General features: G+C 45.6%; 1 protein-coding gene across 2 annotated transcripts in view; it reads left to right on the top strand.

Annotated features, from left to right (window-relative positions):
• PIP5K1B (phosphatidylinositol-4-phosphate 5-kinase type 1 beta) overlaps positions 1-21,429 on the top strand; it is a 318,684-nt gene that overhangs the window by 207,467 nt on the left and 89,788 nt on the right. For both annotated transcript variants that reach the window (XM_043566259.1, XM_043566257.1), the window contains exon 7: positions 19,814-20,025. In XM_043566259.1, coding sequence (XP_043422194.1) covers positions 19,814-20,025 — 212 coding nt within the window. The remainder of the gene's footprint in view (positions 1-19,813; positions 20,026-21,429) is intronic.

A 21,429-nucleotide genomic window follows, 5' to 3' on the forward strand; every position in this document is an offset into this window, starting at 1 on the left:
TTAGCCTCGGAGCTCTTCTAAAAATACCTAATGGACTTCATCTATCCGTACGGTTGAGACAAAGATTCTTCCCAAAAGGGCAGGGGATCCCCATCCTGGGTCCTCCCCAGTCTCCATGTTGCTGTTCCTTATCGGCGGTGTCTGGGGCACATGGACATGTGAATAATCCCCTTTCTGGAAGCATTTCCTCTCCCTGGGCCTCACTCTGTGCCTGTTGCGACAGCCCTCGGCACCCGTAAGTGAGCTTGACCCGGGATCTGAGTCGTGATAGCGGAGTACCATCAGGACACCGTAGGTCACTTGCTGTCGAAAACAGAAAGTAGGATTTATTCAGACCATCCCCATGCGATGTAAGCTGAGAGGCAATTCTTTCTCTGGACTCAGTAAGTCACCATGTCCCGTCCAGTCTGCCTTCTAAGTCTTGGATCTTGCCCCCCCCCTCTTTTTCTGCACAGCCGCGGCCTTTTTTGAGACCCCGACGGCTCATTGCTGGGAGTTTTGCAGTAGCCTCCTTACTCCTTTTCAAGATCTCTCTCTTCCACCACACCCAAGTGCTGCTGCCACAGTGATTCAGAGGCCCACCTGCCTGTGCACCAAAGCCCACTCTTCCTAGCTTGGGCCATTACCATCCTTCCTCCTCTGGCCCCGGCCACCTTCTCCGGATGCTTCTCCTTCTGAGCCTTCTCTCGCCTCCATGCAGAGCCCCTTCCTTCCACAGCCTTTCCCATCTCCTGGACACGTTCTGTGAAGGTTCTGGCCTTTTCCTGCGTGCCTCTCTCTGCTGGGCTCTCCCTCCCCGCTTTCCTTCACCTTCCTCCCTCACCTGCCCCCTCAGGACCGCCGCCCTCACTTGCTCTGAGACCACCATGCTGTGGCTCCCCAAGCACCCCGGATTCACATCTTTTGTGGCATTTAATGCACTGTTTTATTTATTCACATGCAGGTCCGTGAGCTTGAGAATCAGACCTTCCTCTGTCTTTGTAGCTCCATTGCCCGGCGCTTAGTAAATGTTTACTGAGATACGTATTTGAACAAAGGAATAAGCACAGTAAACTACGTGATGACAAAGAGACACATTTAGGTTACATCTCCAAGAAAAAGCAGCCTTCGGTGACTTCTGTGTGTCTAGCTGAGTTTTGAGTGCTGCTTGTGGAGGAGGAAATATCCACTTTCACTGATGTGGCTGGCCTGTGGTCACGGAGATTGTAATGTGATAAAGCACATGATCTCCATTTCGAATCCCAGTCAAGGTACTGAGTGTCCCTGTATTAAGCCCTTTGCATAATAAAAGTGTATTTCTCTTTGAATTGTTTTTTCATAGGAACAATATTGGAGAAGTCATTAGACTTTAATACTGGCCCCTGTCTCCTTTAGGTGTATACCTGATCTGCCCAGCTAGACTGTCACTGTCTCAAAGGCCACAGCTCATTCCTTATATTTCTCTGCAGGTGCATTACCTGGCTTATTGTATACACTCAGTACCTATTGCAAGATAATGTAAAAAACCCTTTTGAATCGAAGTTTATGTGTTCATTTTGGAAGAATAATTAGGAACTATTTTTATCTTCATTTTTAATTTACTATAATTATTTCTTCTCTGGCATAGCCTCTCTATGAAAAATCGGAAGAGTCCCATATCGTTTAATTAACTTGATAAATTATTACATCCTACAATATTTACCGATAACTCTGGGGAAATGACATTGTTGCCAAGTATATTAGTGAGAACTTGGGTTTATAATCCAAATATTTCTGATTCCTTCAAGTGGGAGTCCTATCAGGCACAGTCTTGGTCATTAATGACCCAAATGACTTATTTTACATTTATTGTCATTTTTTGTTGAGCGGCAGAGTTATTGATTTTTAAATAGTGTGGAACCAATTTTCTGTTTTCACACAGATGGCTGTCACCATAAATATTAATAGGTTTTCAGAATTTAATGAAGCCAGTCTTAAGAATACTGAGACTTTTTGATGTGCAGAGTGGGATCCATCTAACTATGTGTGGGTCTAAATTTGCAAATCAGGTTCTTCTCAGCTATGGGCACGTTTGCCTGGGTTACCAAGTAGCTTATTTTCTATACTACTTAGTTTCGCATTATGGCTAGTGCTTACCCCCCAGCTGTAATTTTGTTCAGCATTAAGATTTTACACTTCGTGTACACAGTTTTTTTTCTTTCTTTTTTATATCGGTCACCTTCCCAGTTATCATTAAAGAGGAAAAAATGCTGGGACACCTGGGTGGCTTGAGTCAGTGGAGCGTCTGACTTCAGCTCAGGTCATGATCTCCCAGTCCGTGAGTTCGACCCCCGCGTCAGGCTCTGTGCCGACAGCTCAGAGCCTGGAGCCTGCTTCAGACTCGGTGTCTCCCTCTGTTTCTGCCTCTCCCCTGCTCATATTCTGTGTCTGTCTCTCAAAAATAAATAAACATTAAAAAATATTTTCAGTAAAAAATTTTGTTTCAAATAAAAAAGGAAAAAATGCTTATTCCTTATATAAGAACTATATAAGAAGGAATGTATATATATATATATATATATACATATACATGTACGTATACGTATATATATATGTGTATACATATATATATACACACACACATATATATATGGTCTTATATAAAGACCTTATTTTTGTTAGGTACAGGAATATCACCAACTCCACATCTCTGTACCATTTCTTGAAAGATTACTTGCCCAAAAAAAGGCATAAATAAAGTCACCGTCTTTCAAATTATGTTTTACAAACACTCTAATCCCACGATGTATTGGATTTGCTCCATTGTTTTAGATTATAAGTTTTGCTCTGTATGCTATTATTGTTTTGATAGCATTGCAATATAAACACAAGGCAAAGTCAACGTTGCTGAACAAATAAATAAAACCAACTCCTAGAATCAAAGATTGTTTGAGCTGGAAAGAATCATAAAGGTCCCTGGGAAATAGTAGAAGAGTGCCTTCCACGCTCTGGTGTCAGAGAAAATAATTTTGGACCTAGATGTCTGTGCCTGGCCAAGCCAGATTTCCTTGTGAGAATAAAGACATTATCACGTTCTCAGGGACTTAAAAAAGGTTTCTACTTATAAACCCTCTTTTACAGAAATTTTTGCTTTGAGATAATTGTACATTCACATGTAGTCGAAAAAAATAACACAGAGAGATCGCATATACTCCCCACCTGGTTTCCCCAGTGGTAACATCTTGTATGACCTTAGTGTAACATCAAAACCAGGAAGTTGACATTGGTTCTGTCCACTGACCTTCTTCAGATGTTACTAGTTCCATATGCACTATTGCGTGTATCTGTAGGTGGGCATATGTGTATGTGGTTTTATGCAATTCTGTGCATGTATAGATTGACTTAACGGCCACAGTTAAGTACGGAAAGGTTCCTTCACAGAGATCCCTCCTGCTACCCTTTTAGATATAACTGGAGCCACCGCCCTCCCCCAACCCCTCCCAACCCCTTGCAACCGCCAATCTGTTTTCTTTCTCCGTAATTTTGTCCTTTCAAGAATGCCACGTAAGTGAAGTCATCCAGGATTAACTTCCGAGATTGGCTTTTCTCACTCCGCATATCCATCCAAGTTACTGTGTATATCAATAGTTGCCCCTTTTCACTGCTGAGTGATGTTTCATGGTGCGGATATACTGCCGTTTAACCATTCACCTGCTGAAGAACCTGGGGTTTTTCTCTAGTGTTTGCTTATTGCAAAAAAACAACAACAACAAAAAAAACAGACGCCGTGAACATTTCCTTGCAGGTTTTTACATAAGCGTTATTCATTTCTCCGGCAGAAGTGCCCCGTGCATCTGCTGTGTCACATGGTAAGCACGTGTTCACTTTTGTAAGGAACTGCCATGCTCTTTCCCAGAGAGCCTCTACCCTTTTACATCCCCACCAGCAGCGTATGATCTCATTTCTTTTCATCCTCTCCTGCGTTCGCTGTCTTCCGTATTTTTTTATGTTAGCTATTCTGGTAGGTGTGTGTTTAAGTCTCTCGTTTAAGAATTGCTTGAGTATATGCTCCGGCAAAACAAAAGATAAACCCAATAAGAAGGCCGTTCGGAGATGCAGGAAACATTGGCGAAAAAGGAAGCTGAAAAACTTACAGTTGAGTGGTTGATCAGTAGGGCTTCCTATGAAGGAGAGCCTGAGGCACAGGACTTGGCCGCGTGTGTTTCTAGTAATAAGCCTTTCTCTGAGACTTTGAATGCTCACAGGACTTCATCTAGATCTATGCGATAGCCATGGGTATTTCTCAATTATTCTGTAATTGCTTCGTTATGTGTTTAATGTTTGCCCACTAAAATCTGCCCTTTAGGAGAACAGGAGCTGTATGACTTCGTTTTGTTACCCTTGAACCACTTAACAAAACAGCTCTTGGCCCCATGTTGGTCTTTTGGGAAAGCCTTAGAGTAACAGTTTCTTGAGGGTGGTGCCTGATGTCCCAATTTAAGACAACACCACACCTGTTCATCAGCCCCAGAAAGGGGTTGATGTCTGCTCAGGCTTTTGCCGGTGGCCCCAGGTCCGCCACGATGCAGCTGGATGATGGCAGGGAGCTTCTGTTGGCAGCGGGAGAAGGGAGAAAATGGTCAGTACGAGAGAGTTCTGGGGAAGCTACAGAAGTCATTGCATTGTATTGCTTTTCTTCTCTAGCTGTTCTTGACTTTCTGCCAACTTGGGGGTACCTCACCTTGAGCCAGACAAATAATTCTCAATACTTGTAAAACCAGCTGCTCCAGTTTTTGGTGGAGGCAGGGTCCCATCTTAGATGCAACGTGCAGATACTGAAGTAGCTGAGCCTTTAGAACACATCATCCGTAATACGTAATCCAAAAACACATGCACAGGATACGGTACTTGACATCCTATCTCCTGGATTTCAAGCCATTTTCAAGGCTCATTGCGTCTGCAGGTTGGACCAGTTGACGTTGATTGTGGACTTGCTTCGTATTAATTATAGGTGGGTTCTCGTCGAGCCTCCCCATGGCCCTGTGGCATAAGTGAGTGCCATGATTCCCTTTCTGATATGGAGAAATGGAGATGCGGGACAGGTGACACCTCCCGGGTCCCCAGAGCTCACATGCTGGGTCCCAGCTCACACACAGGCATCTCTGACTCCAGACCCAGGACCTCTTACCAGTGTGCTCTCCATAAGGAGCCTCTAGGTACCAAAGGGGAACATCTGCTAAAATGAAAACCGTAAGTCCCACCACGGGTTTGAAGAGGGTGGGCTTCAAGTGCACGGTGACAGTTTTCCCGCTCCGACGCAGAGCTGGTGGGAAAGGTGCTGTAGAGAAAAGACGCTACGGACGCAGAGAACTCGGTTTGGACAGGGCAGTGGGTTAACGTGCGACCTTCTTCACCGAAGGAGGGAGCGAGGAGAACAGTGACCGAGGAACACAAAATAAAATCAGGAACCCAAACATTTAATTTTAAAAGATTAATGGAAAGTGTAATCAAGCCCGTTAACACCTCCCAACTGTTACCAACATGCCTGTGCGTCAAATCCGATTGACTGAAGAGCAGGACTTCTTTCTGAGAAACGTGACAGTTACAGCGAAGTAGGTGGTTTGACAAAGATTGTTTTTCACCTCGTGTGGAGAGGGAGACGAGGCTTTCGATGTGCTGTTGGGTCCTGCGTGAGCAGCTTTCAAGAATGCTCCTCGACTGCCAGCAGAAATGGCAGGATTTTCAAGCCAGTGTTTGTTTTTACCCTCCCTTCAAACCAAATGGAGCCTTGTGAAAATTTCTACAGAAGAAAAATAGGAGGCTGAAACCATCTTCCTCGCCCCTATGTAAACTCCTTTTCCTTTGCCTGAAAGATCACCTAAAATGAGAGAATTTAAGTATCCCCGACATACGGTGGTGGTGGTTCTGTGCCTAACCAGCTTTCGTTTTAAGTAACTTGTCACGCAGAAATAGAAATATGTAACAGTTCAACTTAACAGAAGCAGAAGTCCTTGGGCTTATGAAATGGAATGCTGCCATGTCTAATATATTAGGGTTTTCTGCTCGGGTGTGCAAAGAACCTGCCTGTCTTTGATTTTCTAGTTGACCGTAAATGTAGAGGTAAGGTCAAGGTAGGTTCCCGAATGGAAGGACTCACAAAATATCCGAGGGGAGGAAGGAGAGTGAAGGAAATGTCCCCACTGGGAATCCTGGGAAGCCTGAGGAGAGCCACAGCCGCAAGGGGAAGTGACCTCAGGGGGACATGACCGTAGCAACTCTGCCTTTGAAGATGGGTCTGGAAAGCCTTTGAGGTTGGCCAGTGTGGATCCGGTTGTGGATTCCAGCGTGAGTCAGTCACATGGATGACCGTGTGAAGTAGAGCAGGACTGTCCACGCTCAAACCAACGGAGACAAAGGACAGCAAACCCTAGTGGCTTCTAAAATGGTGCTGAGAAGCTCCGTAGCTTAGGAGAAACTTCTGGAATTTGGTGATGGACGGAGTTGCAGAGACTGAAGCAGCGTTCGAGAGTTTCCAAGGTCTGGGGAAATGTTACAAAGTTTAGAAAATGGCTCAGAACTATCTCGTGGCATGTTACCCAGCTTGCTGTGCACCCATCACACGTGATCTTGTCTTCCTCCCGGAAACCTGCACCTCCAGCAAGTAGAAACACTTCCAAAGGGGGAAATCGGTTTGATTTCGGCGGGACTTTATTCTATTCGTTTGACATCCGTGCTGCGTCCCCGCCCTGCTGCAGGAACCCGGGGCCCGCGTGACGGCCTTGTGAAAGGCAAGGTACTTCCTGGGCCACGACGTAGTTCCAGCGCTTTCCAAGAAGACAAGCACATGCTGGCTTCTGAGAGGCTTTGGCTCACGTAAATAGCTGCTCATCCCCGTCAGCGGCAGTCAACACTTTCCATCTGGCCCCCTCCCCTGCAAGTGAATGTTCCTTTGATGTCACCAGTGTTCTTCCTTCAAAGACATTTTTTAATGTAGTGCTTTGATCAGGCGAGTAGACCTCTTCTCTCCTCACTTTCATCCCTTGAAATTCTGCCCTCCTGCCTGGCGAGGAATTTCTGCCTCCCCCACACGCGTGAGGTGGCCAAGAACAATCTGTTATTTATGAGTTGACGGCTTAAATTTCAACTTTTTATTTCAGACGGACATACCTGTGCCCTTTCCTACATGTCTGCTTCAAAAAACCTGTTTCCAAAGGGGGTGCGTTTGGCCCTGGACACGTCGGTTGCCCATAGCTCTTCAGGATGCAGGGAAGTTAAACCCTGATGGTTACCTTAAATACCGGTGCCCAAACCTGAATGTGAGCCTGCTTGGAGCCTGTGTCTCGCTGACTTCCTCCCTTCGTTTCTCCACACGAAGACCTCGTGTGTAAACTTTGCCCGTTTGTCCACGTCCGGCCGGCTCCAGCCGTTTCCAAAACCAAACGTGCTGGGTGCCAGCACTCTGCTCCCCAAGTTCTCGTTCTCATGCACCTGCTAATCTGGCTTCAGACAATGACGTGCATCCTCAGGAGGTAGAGATTAGACATCCTCTGATGGCCCTCTCTCAGAAACAGCTCCCCACCTTCTTCCTAGATTATGTGCAATTTCAGGGGGGAAAAAAGGCAACAGCCTCATCTTCACAGAACAACGAAAGCAGTGATCCCAGGTTGCAGATTTCCTTCTCTACACTCAGATGTGCAGGAGAGAGTCAAGTTTGTTTTTTGTTTGGTTTTTTTTTTTCCGCTACACTTGCTCACTAGAACCCACCTCCAAAAATGTAAGCTTGCACATTTAATGTTTCCGTCTCTTCTCGTTTGGTCACCTCTGCAGTTTAAATATTCTCCTTGTTCAGAGTTGAGCTCGCTCTCTCTCCGGGCAGGTGTAAGCCATCCCTCTTTCATTCCTCCATTTTTTTAGGGAAACACCATTGGAGTTTCTATCACTTGGTGATACATGGAGACAAGAACATTGCCTCAAGCTCTTTAACTTTCTGTATTTTGTTTTTCTCTCTTAAATCATCACACTCAGGTTCCGTGGAATGTGGCATTGAGTCGCCCTCTTAGACGTTCTTCAGTTGTGACCGTGCACATGCTACTATTTTAAAAACTAAATTGTAATACCTCAAGACCCCAGAGACTTTCTGTTACTTGCAGGGTTTTCTGTCCCTTCTCCAAACTCGCCCTCTAAGCATGCATTGGGTGTTCTTTTAGGCTGTGAGTTGCTCACCACCAATGGTGACTTTCCCAAACCCAAGACTCCTCCTGCCCCGTGGAACCTTTTGTGATCTCGGAGCAGGGATTGGCTTGATTTCCCTGGTTTCAGACCACACGGGCATCTCATTTGACAAATCCTGTGTTACCTCCCTACTGAATTAATCCCATGGCATTCAGCAAATAGTTCTGAATTCTTGCTCTGCATAAGGCTCTGTGTGAAGTCTGTGGGTACAAAAAACAAAAATGAATAGACTATGGTCCTTACCTTTAAGGAGCATAGAGTTTACAGTTTAAATGCAAACCATCAAGTGCTTATTTATGGCAGACATGTACTCCCATTTTTCTTCCCTCTCCTTGTCCATTAGAGTGAGCAGAGAGAGGGAAGGCGGGGGGTACTTTTTCCCCTTTACCCGGAGAAGAGGAAGACGGTAGTAGCTCATGATGAGGATCCGGGAATCTCACCTCATTCGCTGGAGTAGGTGTGGAAATGTGCGGCAAGTGTGGTTTGTGAGTCTCCTTGAGCAGCTGGCCCAATGCCCAGAAGATAGATAATCAGAAGGGCTTGGCAGTTTTAATACATTAGGGGTTTTTTCCATTTTTTATTTTTTTGTATTTTATTTTATTTTTAAATATGAACTTTATTGTCACATTGGTTTCCATACCACACCCAGTGCTCATCCCAACAGGTGCCCTCCTCAATGCCCATCACCCCCCCCTCCCTCCCACCCCCCATCAACCCTCAGTTTGTTCTCAGTTTTTAAGAGTCTCTTAGCGTTGGCTCTCTCCCTCTCTAACCTCTTTTTTTTTTTTCTTCCCCTCCCCCATGGGTTCCTGTTAAGTGTCTCAGGATCCACATAAGAGTGAACACATATGGTATCTGTCTTTCTCTGGATGACTTATTTCACTGAGCATAACACTCTCCAGTTTCATCCACGTGGCTACAAAGGGCCAGATTTCATTCTTTCTCATTGCCACATAGTATTCCATTGTGTATATAAACCACAATTTCTAAATGTGTTTACAAAATAATTTGTTAAGGCATCTTTAGTTGTGGAAACAAAGTATCTATGAAGAAAAAAACCCAAATTCACCCAAAATCGAAGTTGGTATATAGATATGAGTGTATATATGGTCATATATAATCTTTTAAAATGGTACATGGCGGGGCGCCTGGGTGGCTCAGTCGGTTGAGTGTCCGACTTTGGCTCAGGTCACGATCTTGCAGTCCGCGAGTTCGAGCCCCGCGTCGGGCTCCAGGCTGATGGCTCAGGGCCTGGAGCCTGCTTCCGATTCTGTGTCTCCCTCTCTCTCTGCCCCTCCCCCGTTCATGCTGTGTCTCTCTCTGTCTCAAAAATAAACGTTAAAAAAAAATTTTTTTTTTAAATGGTACATGGCTATCTCTGATGCCTATAAAATACACTTTGAGTATTGCAAGCGTTTCACGTGAGCACAGAAAGCAGTGGTACGTGTTAATCAAGCACAGCCCAGAGGCCTAAATCACTGCATTAGACACAGCGCAAAACACATCATTGCCGTAAGCAGGCTGAGGATTGAATATTTATTTCAGTCTGGTTTCCCCGCCAAAATTGAAGAGCTCGTCACAGCCTATTTTTTCTTTTTATTGTATTAGCAAAGCGCACTCCGAGCCTTATTGAGGAAATTAAATTAAATTTAAAAGGCAGTATTCAGCTTTAGCTGACTTGCACATACAGGTCATTCAGAAGCCGTACTCCAGGGGACCTACTTTGCATGGAACAACAGACCCTTGGGTTCATCGTTCCCTAAACCAGGGCGTCCAGGAATGTCTCCTTTCGTAAAAGCTACAGGAGACTACCTTCAGTTGTCTTACGTTGTTGAAATTCACACGAGTGTTTCTGCCAGTCACGTATTCTTTATTCGAGTGCGAGACTGTAGGCCGGGGGGGAACATTACTCGGGGCCTTTGATACACCTTCCCGTCAGCTCCACATTTTATTGACTTGGTTATTCTTGAGACCTTCCGTCAGTGAGTGAGCAGGTGAGGTGAGGAGCAAGCATAGCAAGTTTCCCGCTGTTAGGATCCCAGATAATTAATGTTCATCTTTGTGCCCTCTCTACCTGCCACCAGCCGAGATAGTAGTAAGCGGAGTCCACATGGAATATAAATGCGTTTCACCTAGGGCTGCCCCGGGTGGCTCAGTTGCTGAAGCGCCCAAAACTTCGGCTCAGGTCATGATCTCACGGTTCGTGGGGTCAAGCCCCACATCAGGATTCTCTCTCTCCCTCTTTCTCTGCCCCTCCCCGACTTGTGTGTGCTCTCTTTCTCTGTGTGTCTCAAAAACAAATAAAAAATAAAATGCATTTCACCTAAGCACCTCAGTAAATTAAGCTTTCCTTTTGAAAAATTCAAATATACACAAAAGGGGACAGAACGCATGGAGAACCACTATGTTCCCTGTACCCAGCTTCAGGAATTTTCAACTCCTGGCCAATCTTGTTTAATCTCACTGCTCCTGCCCCCACCCCTCCCAGAATTTGAAGCATGTTCTGGGTATCCCATTATTTGACTCAAACATTAAGAATCCCTAAAAACTAAAGACTCCTTTCTAAAAAAAAAACAAACAAACTGTAATTCCATTATCGTACCTTTACAAAATTAGTTAATTCTTACTTGTCAGTGTTCAAATTTCTTTTCTTTTTTTTTAAAGTTGGCTCTGCGCCCAGGGTGGAGCCCAACACTGGACTTGAACTCATGACCCTGAGACCAAGACCTGAGCTGAGATCAAGAGCCAGACGCTTAACCAGCTGAGTCACCCAGGCCCCGCTGGAACCTCTAATGGTTTCAGAAACAGTTGGGTTAGTTTGGATTAGGATTTAAACATGGTCTACTTGTGGGGCGCCTGGGCGGCTCAGTCAGTTAAGCATCCGACTTCGGCTCAGGTCATGATCTCGCAGTTCTTGAGTTCGAGCCGCACATTTGAGCTCTGTGCTGACAGCCTGGAGCCTGGTTCGGATTCTGTGTCTCCCGCTCTCTTTGCCTCTCCCTCACTCGCATTCTGACACTTTCTCTCAAAAATAAATGAAACATGAAATAAATAAATAAGGTCTACTTGTTAAGTAGCAGCCGCCCTGCCCCAACCCCCTCACTTGTGTTTATAAATACCTCTGGCGTCCGTAGGTTTGAAAACACTGTGGTCTTTATTCTTCTGACAACACAGAGCATGTAATCACAGTAAATACTTTTAGTACTGAGGATTTTTCACAAGCATTATCATCTTGAAATGCAATATCAAATTCTTATGTCGGAGTTATAAGATGTAGTCCTGTAGATTCTTAGTGAATATTTTGGTTTTCTGTTGCTGGCTCACGTGGATAGCACTATAAAAAGTACACATTTCTGCTATGATCAGGGTGCACATCAGGGACCACAAAGCAAAAGAAGCCTTTGGTGGGCGGAACAGTCTGATACGTATGATAGGAAAAATACAGATACGATCAAGCGTGATTCCATAGAGGGCCACTGACAGTGTGCTTCATTTTTCAGAGGAGAGATGTGTTCTCGATGTTTTATGGAGATCGTGAGTATAATTTTCAGGAAGAAAAGAGTTGAGATAGGCTTTGAAGAACCAGGAAGATTTGAAAAGATAGTAAGGACCTTCCAGAAGACACAGCATTAGCAGTGCTATCAGGGGTTACATCTTGAGGGCACATTTATGGGTAGTTAAGGGATTTCAGCTTGACCAGCCTGGAAGATATGTCAGTACAGATCTTAAGTATGGGATAGGCACTTGTTGGCTGGGGCCACCGTCACAAGGACCTTCAGTCACAAGGACCTGAGTGATGGTGAGAGACTGAAGGTTTTTGACCTGGTCAAGTGAGGGGGCTGGTCGGGAATACATGGGAAGGCGGAGGGAAGAGAAGTTGAAATCAAAGCATTAGCACAAAGGAATGTTCCAATTAGGAGCTGCAGGACTAGGCAGCTTAATGAAAAGAGAAGGAGTCAGGGAGTCTGAAACCCACATCAGAATGATTTCGAATAAAAAAAAGTAGGGGAAAGAACTGCTTTGGGGGAAAAAGAAGCCTTTACGGTTACAGCAAGGCAGTTGCATAGATGTTTCTGAATGCCCAGAAGCCCACTGCAAATATGCAGGGCTGAGCTCAGGAGTGAGTTTGGCCTAAAGAAAAGATCTTAGGAATTGTCTGTAGAGAGGTGATAGCTGGACGTGACCCCCTAAAAGGTGCTCATGTTTTTTCCACTTCTCCCTCGAACTCCCCTGCTGCCATCTGCGTTCAGGTATCCTCTCTTAAAAAAAAAAAAAAAAAAAAAAAAAAAAGTTTTTTTTTATTTGATTGGAGCTGATGTTACATTCGTTTCAGGTGTGGCACGTAGTGATTGGACAAGTGTAAACATTAGGCCGTGCTCACAAGTACAGCTGCCATCTGTCACCATCCAAGCTATCACCCTACCGTCAACTCTGTTCCCCGTGCTGTGCCTTTTGTGACTTGTTCATCCCACAGCTGGAAACCTGTGTCTGCCCCACCCCCCTTCCCCCATTTTGCCCTTCCCCCTACCCCTTCTCTCTGGCAATCATGAGTTCCCTTTTGTTTCTTCTTTTTTTTTTTTAATTTCACTTATGAAATAAATCATGTGGTATCTTTCTGTCACTTGTTTCACTTTGCGGAATACCCGTCAGGTCCGTCTCTGTTATCACAAATGGCATTATCTCATCCTTTCTATGGCTGCATAATATTTCATCATGCATATACGCATATGCATCTTTCTTATCCTAAATTCGTCTTTCAGTGGACAGTTAGGTTGCTTCCGTACCTTGACTATTGTAAATAATGCTGCACTAAACATAGGGGTGCGGATACCTTTTTGAATGAGTGTTTTCATTGTCTTTTGATAAATACCCAGTAGGGGCACTATTGGATCATGTGGCATTTCTATTTTTTTAATGTTTTTACTTATTTTTGAGAGCAAGAGAGAAAGATCAGGGGAGGGGCAGAGGGAGAGGGAGACAGAGCATCTGAAGTGGGCTCTGTGCTGAGAGCAGAGAGCCCCATGCGGGGCTCAAAAGTCGTGAACCGTGAGATCCTGACCTGAGCCAAAGGCAGATGTTTAACTGACTGGGCCACCCAGGTGCCCCTCTATTTTTAATTTTTTGAGGAACTTCCATACTTTTTTCCATTGTGACTACACCAGTTTGCCTTTCCACAAGCAACGCGCGCAGGGGTCCTTTTCTCCGCATCCTCACCAATACGTGTTATTTCTTGTCTTTATTTTTTAAGTTTATTTATTTGGAGAGATCGGAGGAGGCCCAGAGAGAGAGGGAGAGAAAAAAATCCCAAGCAAGCTCAGCACCGTCAGCACAGAGCCGGACATGGGGCTTGAACCCACAAACCATGAGATTGTGACCTGAGCCAAAACCAACAGTCAGATCCTTAACCTACAGAGCCACTCAGGCACCCCTCTTGTCTTTTTTATTATAGCCATTCTGATAGGCGTAAGGCAGTATTTCATTATGGTTTTGATTTGTATTTCCCTGATGATTAATGACGTTGAGCATCTTTTTATGTGTCTCTTGGCCATCTGTATGGCGTCTTTGGAGAAATGGTCTATTCAGGTCCTCTGGCCATTTTTTAGTTGGAGTTTTGGTTTTTCGTCTTGAGTTGTGTAAGTTCATATATTTCGAATATTAACTCCTTATTGGATATATCATTTGCAGATACCTTCTCGAATTCAGTAGGTTGCCTTCTTGTTTTGTTGATGGTTTCCTTTGCTTTGCAAAAGCTTTTTATTTTGATATAGTTCCAGTAGTTGAATCTTGCTTTTTGTTTCCTTGCGTTAGGAGAGACACGTAGAAAAATGTTGCTATGGCTGATGTCAGAGAAATTACTTACTACCTGTGCTCTCTTTAGGATTTTTGTGGTTTCCAGTCTCACATTTAGGTCTTTAATCCGTTTTGAGTTTATTTTTGCATATGGTATGAGAAAGCAGTCCAGTCTTATTTTTTGCACGTAGCTGTCCAGTTTTCCCAGCGCCTTTTATTGAAGAGACTGTCTTTCTCCCCAGTTGTAAGTTCTTGCTTCCTTTGTCATAGATTAATTGACTGCATAGGCGTGGGTTTACTTCTGGGCTGTCTATTTTGTTCTATTGATCTGTTTTTGTGCCAGTACCATTCTGTTTTGATGGCTACACTTTTGTAGTAATATCTTAAAATCTGGGAGTGTGCTGCCTCCAGCTTTGTTCTTCTTTTTTCAGGATTGCTTCAGCTAGTCAGGTCACAAACTAATTGCTGTGGAGCCTAAGTATCGTCTCTTATCCAAGCTATTGAAACCCTTTAGTCAACAACAGGCACCCTTTATGTGGGGTATCTCTACGGTTTCCTGACTGTTTTCTTCCAGGCCTTATTCCAACCTGTAATTGGGGTTTGTGTGATTTTGAGGATGGTATTGTTGTCTGTTTTACTTAGCTCTGAAGTCCTGGCAACTTCATCGTGCCTGGGACAACACTAGACACTCACTTCTAGTCGAGTCGGGAGCCCATGAATGTCGCCGCTGAGAAGCAGAGAAGAAGAATGTTGAGAGAATTTCAGTGAACATCTTTGGATCATTGTCCTGCGGATGATGCAGAGGAAGTCGGGACTTGGGATCATGATCCAAAGGAAAGACAGACGGGAAGGCAAAGAATAAGAGCGGAGGGCACGTGGAGATACCGGGGGGCGTGGTCAGCCTGGATGATTGTGCGGGGGGGGGGGGGGGGGGGGGGGGGGGGGGATGAACGGCGACGGTAACAGCTAACAGTTATCAGGCACCCTTTGTCTGCCAGTTGCTGTCCTAAGACTCGACGTGGATTAACTCAGTCTTCGCAGTAACTCAGTGAGGCTGGAGTTCCCATGATCTCTCTCTTGCAGATGAGGAAACGGGGCCCAGCACAGTCCATACTTTGCCCCCGGGGGCGAACGAGTAGGGAAGCCATGGGTCAACCAAGCCCACCTGCCCCCAGAGCACAGAGTCTTAACCACCGTGCAGCTGCTGTCGCTCCTCGTAGCAGGGGGACAGAACACAGTGCATGGCAGGGGAGGGGGGAGGGGGAGTGGGGCACAGCAGGTGGAATAGAAAGAGGAGGACCAGGCAGTCTTTGTCACATGTGGCCACGAGGAGAGGACAGAAGTGCCTGTCATTCTGCATTAGGACGTTTCCCACACCATGTCACCAGGCCTCCAGAAACTACATGTGAATTAAGAGCAGTCCCCACCTGTCACCAGCCGTGAGAACACGGAGAAGGTGCTTTCTTCAGGAACAGATAGTTTTGCTCCCGTCCTCAGGATGCTGCTTTGACCTTGACTTTTTTTTACTATCTTCCAGTATTATTATTGCCTTAAAACAGTCCTTGGGAAAGAAGGGGGAAGCCAATCTGACTTTGGCAATAAAAGCGTTAACGATACTCCGTCTTGATTTCGCTTTTACACGCGTCTGTGAAATCAGTCCTGCTTTCTTCTTTTTACAAGTGGGGAAGTAAAGTCTCGCCAAAGCTAGACAGAAAAGCACCTGTGTTTGCATTGCAGCCTGAGTTTTGCACAGCAACCGCACGGGCACAGGATCCCCCAGCGACAGCCAGGTCAGGCAAACATTCTGGAAAAAAAAAAAAATGCGCCTGAGTGACAGACTTGACTGATGGGTGTCCGTCCTGTTGCAGAATGTTGCACACTCTCAAAGCCCACACATGCAAAGATTTTGGCAGATATATTTGATTCCTTTAATTAAGGAAGCAGGAGGATATGCATAACAACGACTTTGTTCCTAATTGATGTGGGTCTGCAATGCACGTGACTAAAATCTGTTCCCAGGATTTTTCATTACGGAAGTTTTTGAATTTGACTTAAAATACATGCCTGCGTATTTATCTTTTCCTTCCTTAACATTTTTTTTATATAAGTGGTGACTTTAACCCGTAATCTAACTATCATGGCCAACTTCCCACACATGGGAATAGAACTTATCTTTTTTAAGCCTTTCACTCTGAAAGCAGGAGCCTGGCCTCCTCAAGACAGTTCAGGGTCCTTCAGGGACTGCCAACAATCCAGTTTAGGAGTACAGGGAAAAGTGATTCACTTTTAAAAATTTACGTGTAGGGGCGCCTGAGTGGCTCAGTCGGTTGAGCGTCCGACTTCGGCTCAGGTCATGATCTCACGGTTCGTGGGTTCGAGCCCCGAGTCAGACTCTGTGCTGACAGCTCGGAGCCTGGAACCTGCTTCGGATTCTGTGTCTCCCTCTCTCTGCCCCTCCCCTACTCACGCTGTGTCTCTGTCTTTCAGTAATGAATCAACGTTAAAAAAAATTTTTTTAATTAAAATTTACATGTAGCTTTTTCTTAGTTAATTCTCCCTTGAGGCTTGTTTTTGTTTGTTTGTTTTTTAAGTAAACCAGATAGATACTTGGCCACTTACAGCATCAGGGGTTCAAATTGGACCCCAGCTTGACTTTGTGTCACTTAGAAAGTGCACGTGTCCTCTTTGGCCTGTCAACTGTATAGGTTGTACGTGGCATTGAAAATATAAGAAAAAATGTCTCATAAGGAAAGCTTTTGAACAGGCACAGCTAATTTGTGGATGCTCTGCAGGGACAAAGAAAGAAAGATGATGGTGTCACGATTACCTTCCCATTTTCCCGCCTCTCACTTTACCTCTCTGGATGCCCACCAGGAACATTCACACCGTTGTCTCGCGGTCTGATGAGCACTTGCTTTTGAAATCAGTTTGCCGCCCTGAGGGGACCTTTACCAGTGGGTAGTTCGGGGGCTGTGCCGGGCATGAGGCTGTGATTTTTTGCCCGCCAAAATCAGGACTCTTCCCCTCGACGGATCGTGTGGTCATCGCTTTATACCCATTGACCAGAATTGCCGTTCTGTCGGCTGATCTTTTCCTCGTCGACCTTCAACCCAGAACTTTTGACCAGGCCCACAAGGGCGCTGGTGAGCAGGCTGAGCGCACAGTTGTATTTTCGGTGGCTTTCTGTGCATTTTTATTTTCAGAAGTGTAAGGTTAAGGGCGTTTACTTCCGAGATGACGTCTGTCATCTCTCACACTAGTGTGAGCAATGAGTCACTATGACTTAAAATCAGGATGACGATCGCAGGCAGTTAATTCGGCATTTTCTTTGTACCCGGAATGTTCCTAGGCTCTTTCTCTGCATGTCCGTGTTGAATTTTTACACAGCACCCCATACAGTATATAACATTATTGTCACCACTTTATAGAGGAGGAAGCAGGCAGAGGGGGGTGATGTAAGCTGCCTAGGCCACACTCTTTACCTTTTATGTCCTTCCCCCGGACGCGTGCGCGCTGACAAATGTCAGTGGGAAGACTGGTGGCGATCGCCGTGCAAGTGCACGTGGGTGGGCACTGTTCCCCAGCCATCCATGCGGTGTGGCTGAGAATTGCAAAGCCCGAGGACCTTGTGCCCTTGTTGCTGTCTGAAGAAAGCATCCAGTATCTATCAGGGTTTCTCTTCAAGAGGCTGGGTCCTTGGCAACCGTGATGCAGAACTGTCTTGTTTGCTTACGTGGCTCCGTGCCACCGTGTGGGGGCGTAAGGCACCGATAAACCTCCGTGGGGAACTGACCAGTGAGTCTGAGGCTCACACGTTGGGTCAGTGGTGAGGAACTTTTCCTGCCACCCTTCCCGCCTCCTCCAATCTTGGCCTCCGTTTCTTCTTAGGGTAGGGAGGCTCGGTCCACACTGCTGTCAGGCCACTCTCTGATCTCGTGGGTTATAAAGTTCCATGGCCAAAACCTCTAAAATAGTAAGATTTTCCTCTCAGCTCTTGCCTGCCTCCTTTCTTAATTTAGTAAACCGTAAGATGAACAAATGATACTCTGAATAATCGATGCTCATGTACAGCCCCTTTCATTCTTCCTCACTGATGGCATAGATGTACGAGACCCGGGGATAACCGTATTTCTGGAAGGCCTCCTGTGCCATAGTTCACAAATCCCGTGACAGATGGTATTCATGAAGCGGCAGCCACAGGTGTTTGAGTCCTCGGGCTCGACCCCTGTTCCCTGTATCATAAATGTCTGATCAAAAAGCAGCTGGGCCGATTGGGAATGAGAAGCCTTAGAAATGCTGCGTATTCTGTCTCTGGTTAAACAATGACTATAGACTCTGATCCTCGGAGGCGGTTCCTAACTAGGGTACAGTGACGGGTTATCATGTCGTCCTGCCATGCAGGCTTGGCTTAATTTCTGGGCTTTTTTGATTTCCCAAACAGCTTTGTGTGAGAAACGCCAGGCATTTAAAACCCTGCTGTACAGGAGATTCATGTACAAACCACAAGGAGAAGAACTTTATCATGGAGGAAAATGCCCCATTTTCATGTGCTCCTAAATACTCTTCCTCCACTAAGGAAGCATCCTGAGTGTCAGAGCCCCACCTACGCTGGGAAGCCGTGTTGACTGCTTCTCCCCTTGACCTTACCTCCCGCCATTTTCCTGTCAGAGCACCTCTACCTCCTTTGTCTGGCGACCTCTGCTACTTTCATTTTTATTTATTTTTAATTTTTTTTTAAATGTTTATTTCTTTATTTTGAGAGTGAAAGGGAGAGGGAGAATCCCAAGCAGGCTCCATGCTGTCGGCACAGAGCCTGATGCGGGGCTCAATCCCACAAACATGAGATCAAGACCTGGGCCAGATCAAGAGTCTGATGCTTAACCAACTAAGCCACCCAGGTGCTTTTGAGATCCTAATTTTTAAAAACACTTGTACAGGGGGCGCACCTGGGTGGCTCAGTCAGTTGAGCGTCCAACTTCGGCTCGGGTCATGACCTCGCGGTCCGTGGGTTCGAGCCCCGCGTCAGGCTCTGTGCTGACAGCTCGGAGCCTGGAGCCTGCTTCAGATTTTATGTGGGTGTCTCTCTCTCTCTCTCTCTCTCTCTCTGCTCCTCCCCACTCGTGCTCGCTCGCTCTCTCTTCTCTCTCAAAAATCAATAAACACGTTTTAAAAAGTTTAAAAACAGTTGTACAGGGAACCGAATGGCAGCTTTGAAAGACACACTTTCCAAAGGAGACCACCAAACTCCAGCAAGGTCAAGACTGGGAGAACAGAATCCAAACAAAAACACATTCCAGCTGAGTCTTCACGCTGAGGAGGTTGCAGGATTCTAGAGACCAGTAGCTGTTGGTGTTTGTGCTCCTCGTGCTGAAGAGTGTGGCTGCTGGAGTTGCCTGCCCGGGTTCCTATCCCGACAGCACCACTCATGAAGTGTGTGATATTGAGCAAATCACTTCCTCTCTCTCGGTCTCGATTTGTTCATCTGTAAGATAGAGACAATAATAGTACCTAACTCAAAGAGGTGTGAGGGTTGAATCCAAGGTGACCTACTTAGAACCTGGCCCGTGGGAAGTTTTCAATAAATGTTATGGGTGAAACATTTATGAAGGGTTAGGAAAAGATGTGCTTCTTTTCAATTTGCATAAAAAATATCATCTTGGAGCCATTGTGATAATCCTTACTAAACAGGACCTAATAACAACCTCAAATGTTTTTATTTTGATTCTTCCTCTGTCAGCCGTGTGTCTGCTTATCTAGAGCTCTCTGATCCTCCCCAGATGAGACTTAGGAGCCATTTCAGTTGACTGGCCTGCTGGTTCTTGTTCTTACTCAGGTGCTGGAAAGCTTCAAAATCATGGACTATAGCCTTTTGCTGGGAATCCACATCTTGGACCATTCCCTCAAAGAGAAAGAAGAGGAGAACTCACAAAACGTGCCTGATGCTAAACGGTCGGGGATGCAGAAGGTCCTCTATTCGACAGCAATGGAATCCATCCAGGGTCCAGGGAAACCAGGAGACGGGATCATCACAGAGAACCCGGACACGTAAGTGTGGTCACCTACCTGCCCACCCTCCTGGCCAGGGCAGCCCACATCGGTGAGCTGCATGCAGTCATGTTCCTTTCCTGGTGGCTCTTGGAGAATGGCTTGCTATCCGGTGCTAAAATGGATCAAGCAGCCTTCATTTCTCTTCCTCTGCGGATGACTAGAGGAGTAGCAGCTCTTTGGGTCATTATCATTCTCTGACGCACGCGGTTTCAGTGTTTCAGATGGCCCCATTTTTGAACAGCGGCTGAAAACGTTTCGACCCCTATTTACTGCATATTCAAAACAGGCACCGCGACGGGAGACTATGAATTTGAATAAACATGCGTTGAAGCAAACATGTGACAGGAATTACGTTCACAATTCAGAGCTTCTTATCCACATAAAAAGATTCTGCTGTTGTAGGTCCTGAACCCTGGCAGATGTAGTCTCTTGGCCTCAGCCGATGTGATGGTAACTGCAGGATTAGTTGGCACAGAGAAAGTGCTTCTTGACTAACAGAAACAGCTACACCCAAAGAAAGCGATTGAAATGGTTGCCTATGTCGTGCGTGTTTACCAGCTGTGCAGGAGACTGAATGAAGGGCATCATTCTCCTAGGCCATAAGGGGCTGCCTTCTGGGAGTCTCCAACAATGACTAAATCACAGGCATATTTCACCTTTAGAAAGGAGCTCCTGGGGCGCCTGGGTGGCGCAGTCGGTTAAGCGTCCGACTTCAGCCAGGTCACGATCTCGCGGTCCGTGAGTTCGAGCCCCGCGTCGGGCTCTGGGCTGATGGCTCGGAGCCTGGAGCCTGCTTCTGATTCTGTGTTTCCCTCTCTCTCTGCCCCTCCCCTGTTCATGCTCTGTCTCTCCCTGTCCCAAAAATAAATAAAAATGTTAAAAAAAAAAAAAAATAGAAAGGAGCTCCATACGTATTAAAGCTTTAAAAATTCCTCTCTTATGAATCTGTCTCAATGTCCAATCAATTAAACCAATTATTCTCTATCAGTATAGTGAACTACACAGCCATTAAAAAACGCATTAGCATTGAATATGAGGAAATATACATCGTTTAGCAAATGAAAAATGCAAGTTGTAAAATATGCTAACTTAAATGCTTTTGCGGGCTAATAAAGACATATACACATACGTTTCCCCTGGAAAGGTGCACCAAATGCTGATAGAGGTCCTTGGCATCCTTGGAATGGGTTCTTTTGTATATTTAAAATCTCACAGTAGATATATAAAAGTGTTGCATTTTTAAAACGTAGTGTTTTGGGGCACCTCGGTGGCTCAGTTGGTTCAGCGTCTGACTTTGGCTCAGGTCATGATCTCACAGTTCGTGAGTGTGAACCCTGCGTTGGGCTCTGTGCTGACAGCTCAGAGCCTAGAGCCTGCTTCGGGTTCTGGGCCTCCCTCCCT

This window comes from Prionailurus bengalensis, chromosome D4 (genome assembly GCF_016509475.1).
Source record: "Prionailurus bengalensis isolate Pbe53 chromosome D4, Fcat_Pben_1.1_paternal_pri, whole genome shotgun sequence".
Taxonomy (NCBI): domain Eukaryota; kingdom Metazoa; phylum Chordata; class Mammalia; order Carnivora; family Felidae; genus Prionailurus; species Prionailurus bengalensis.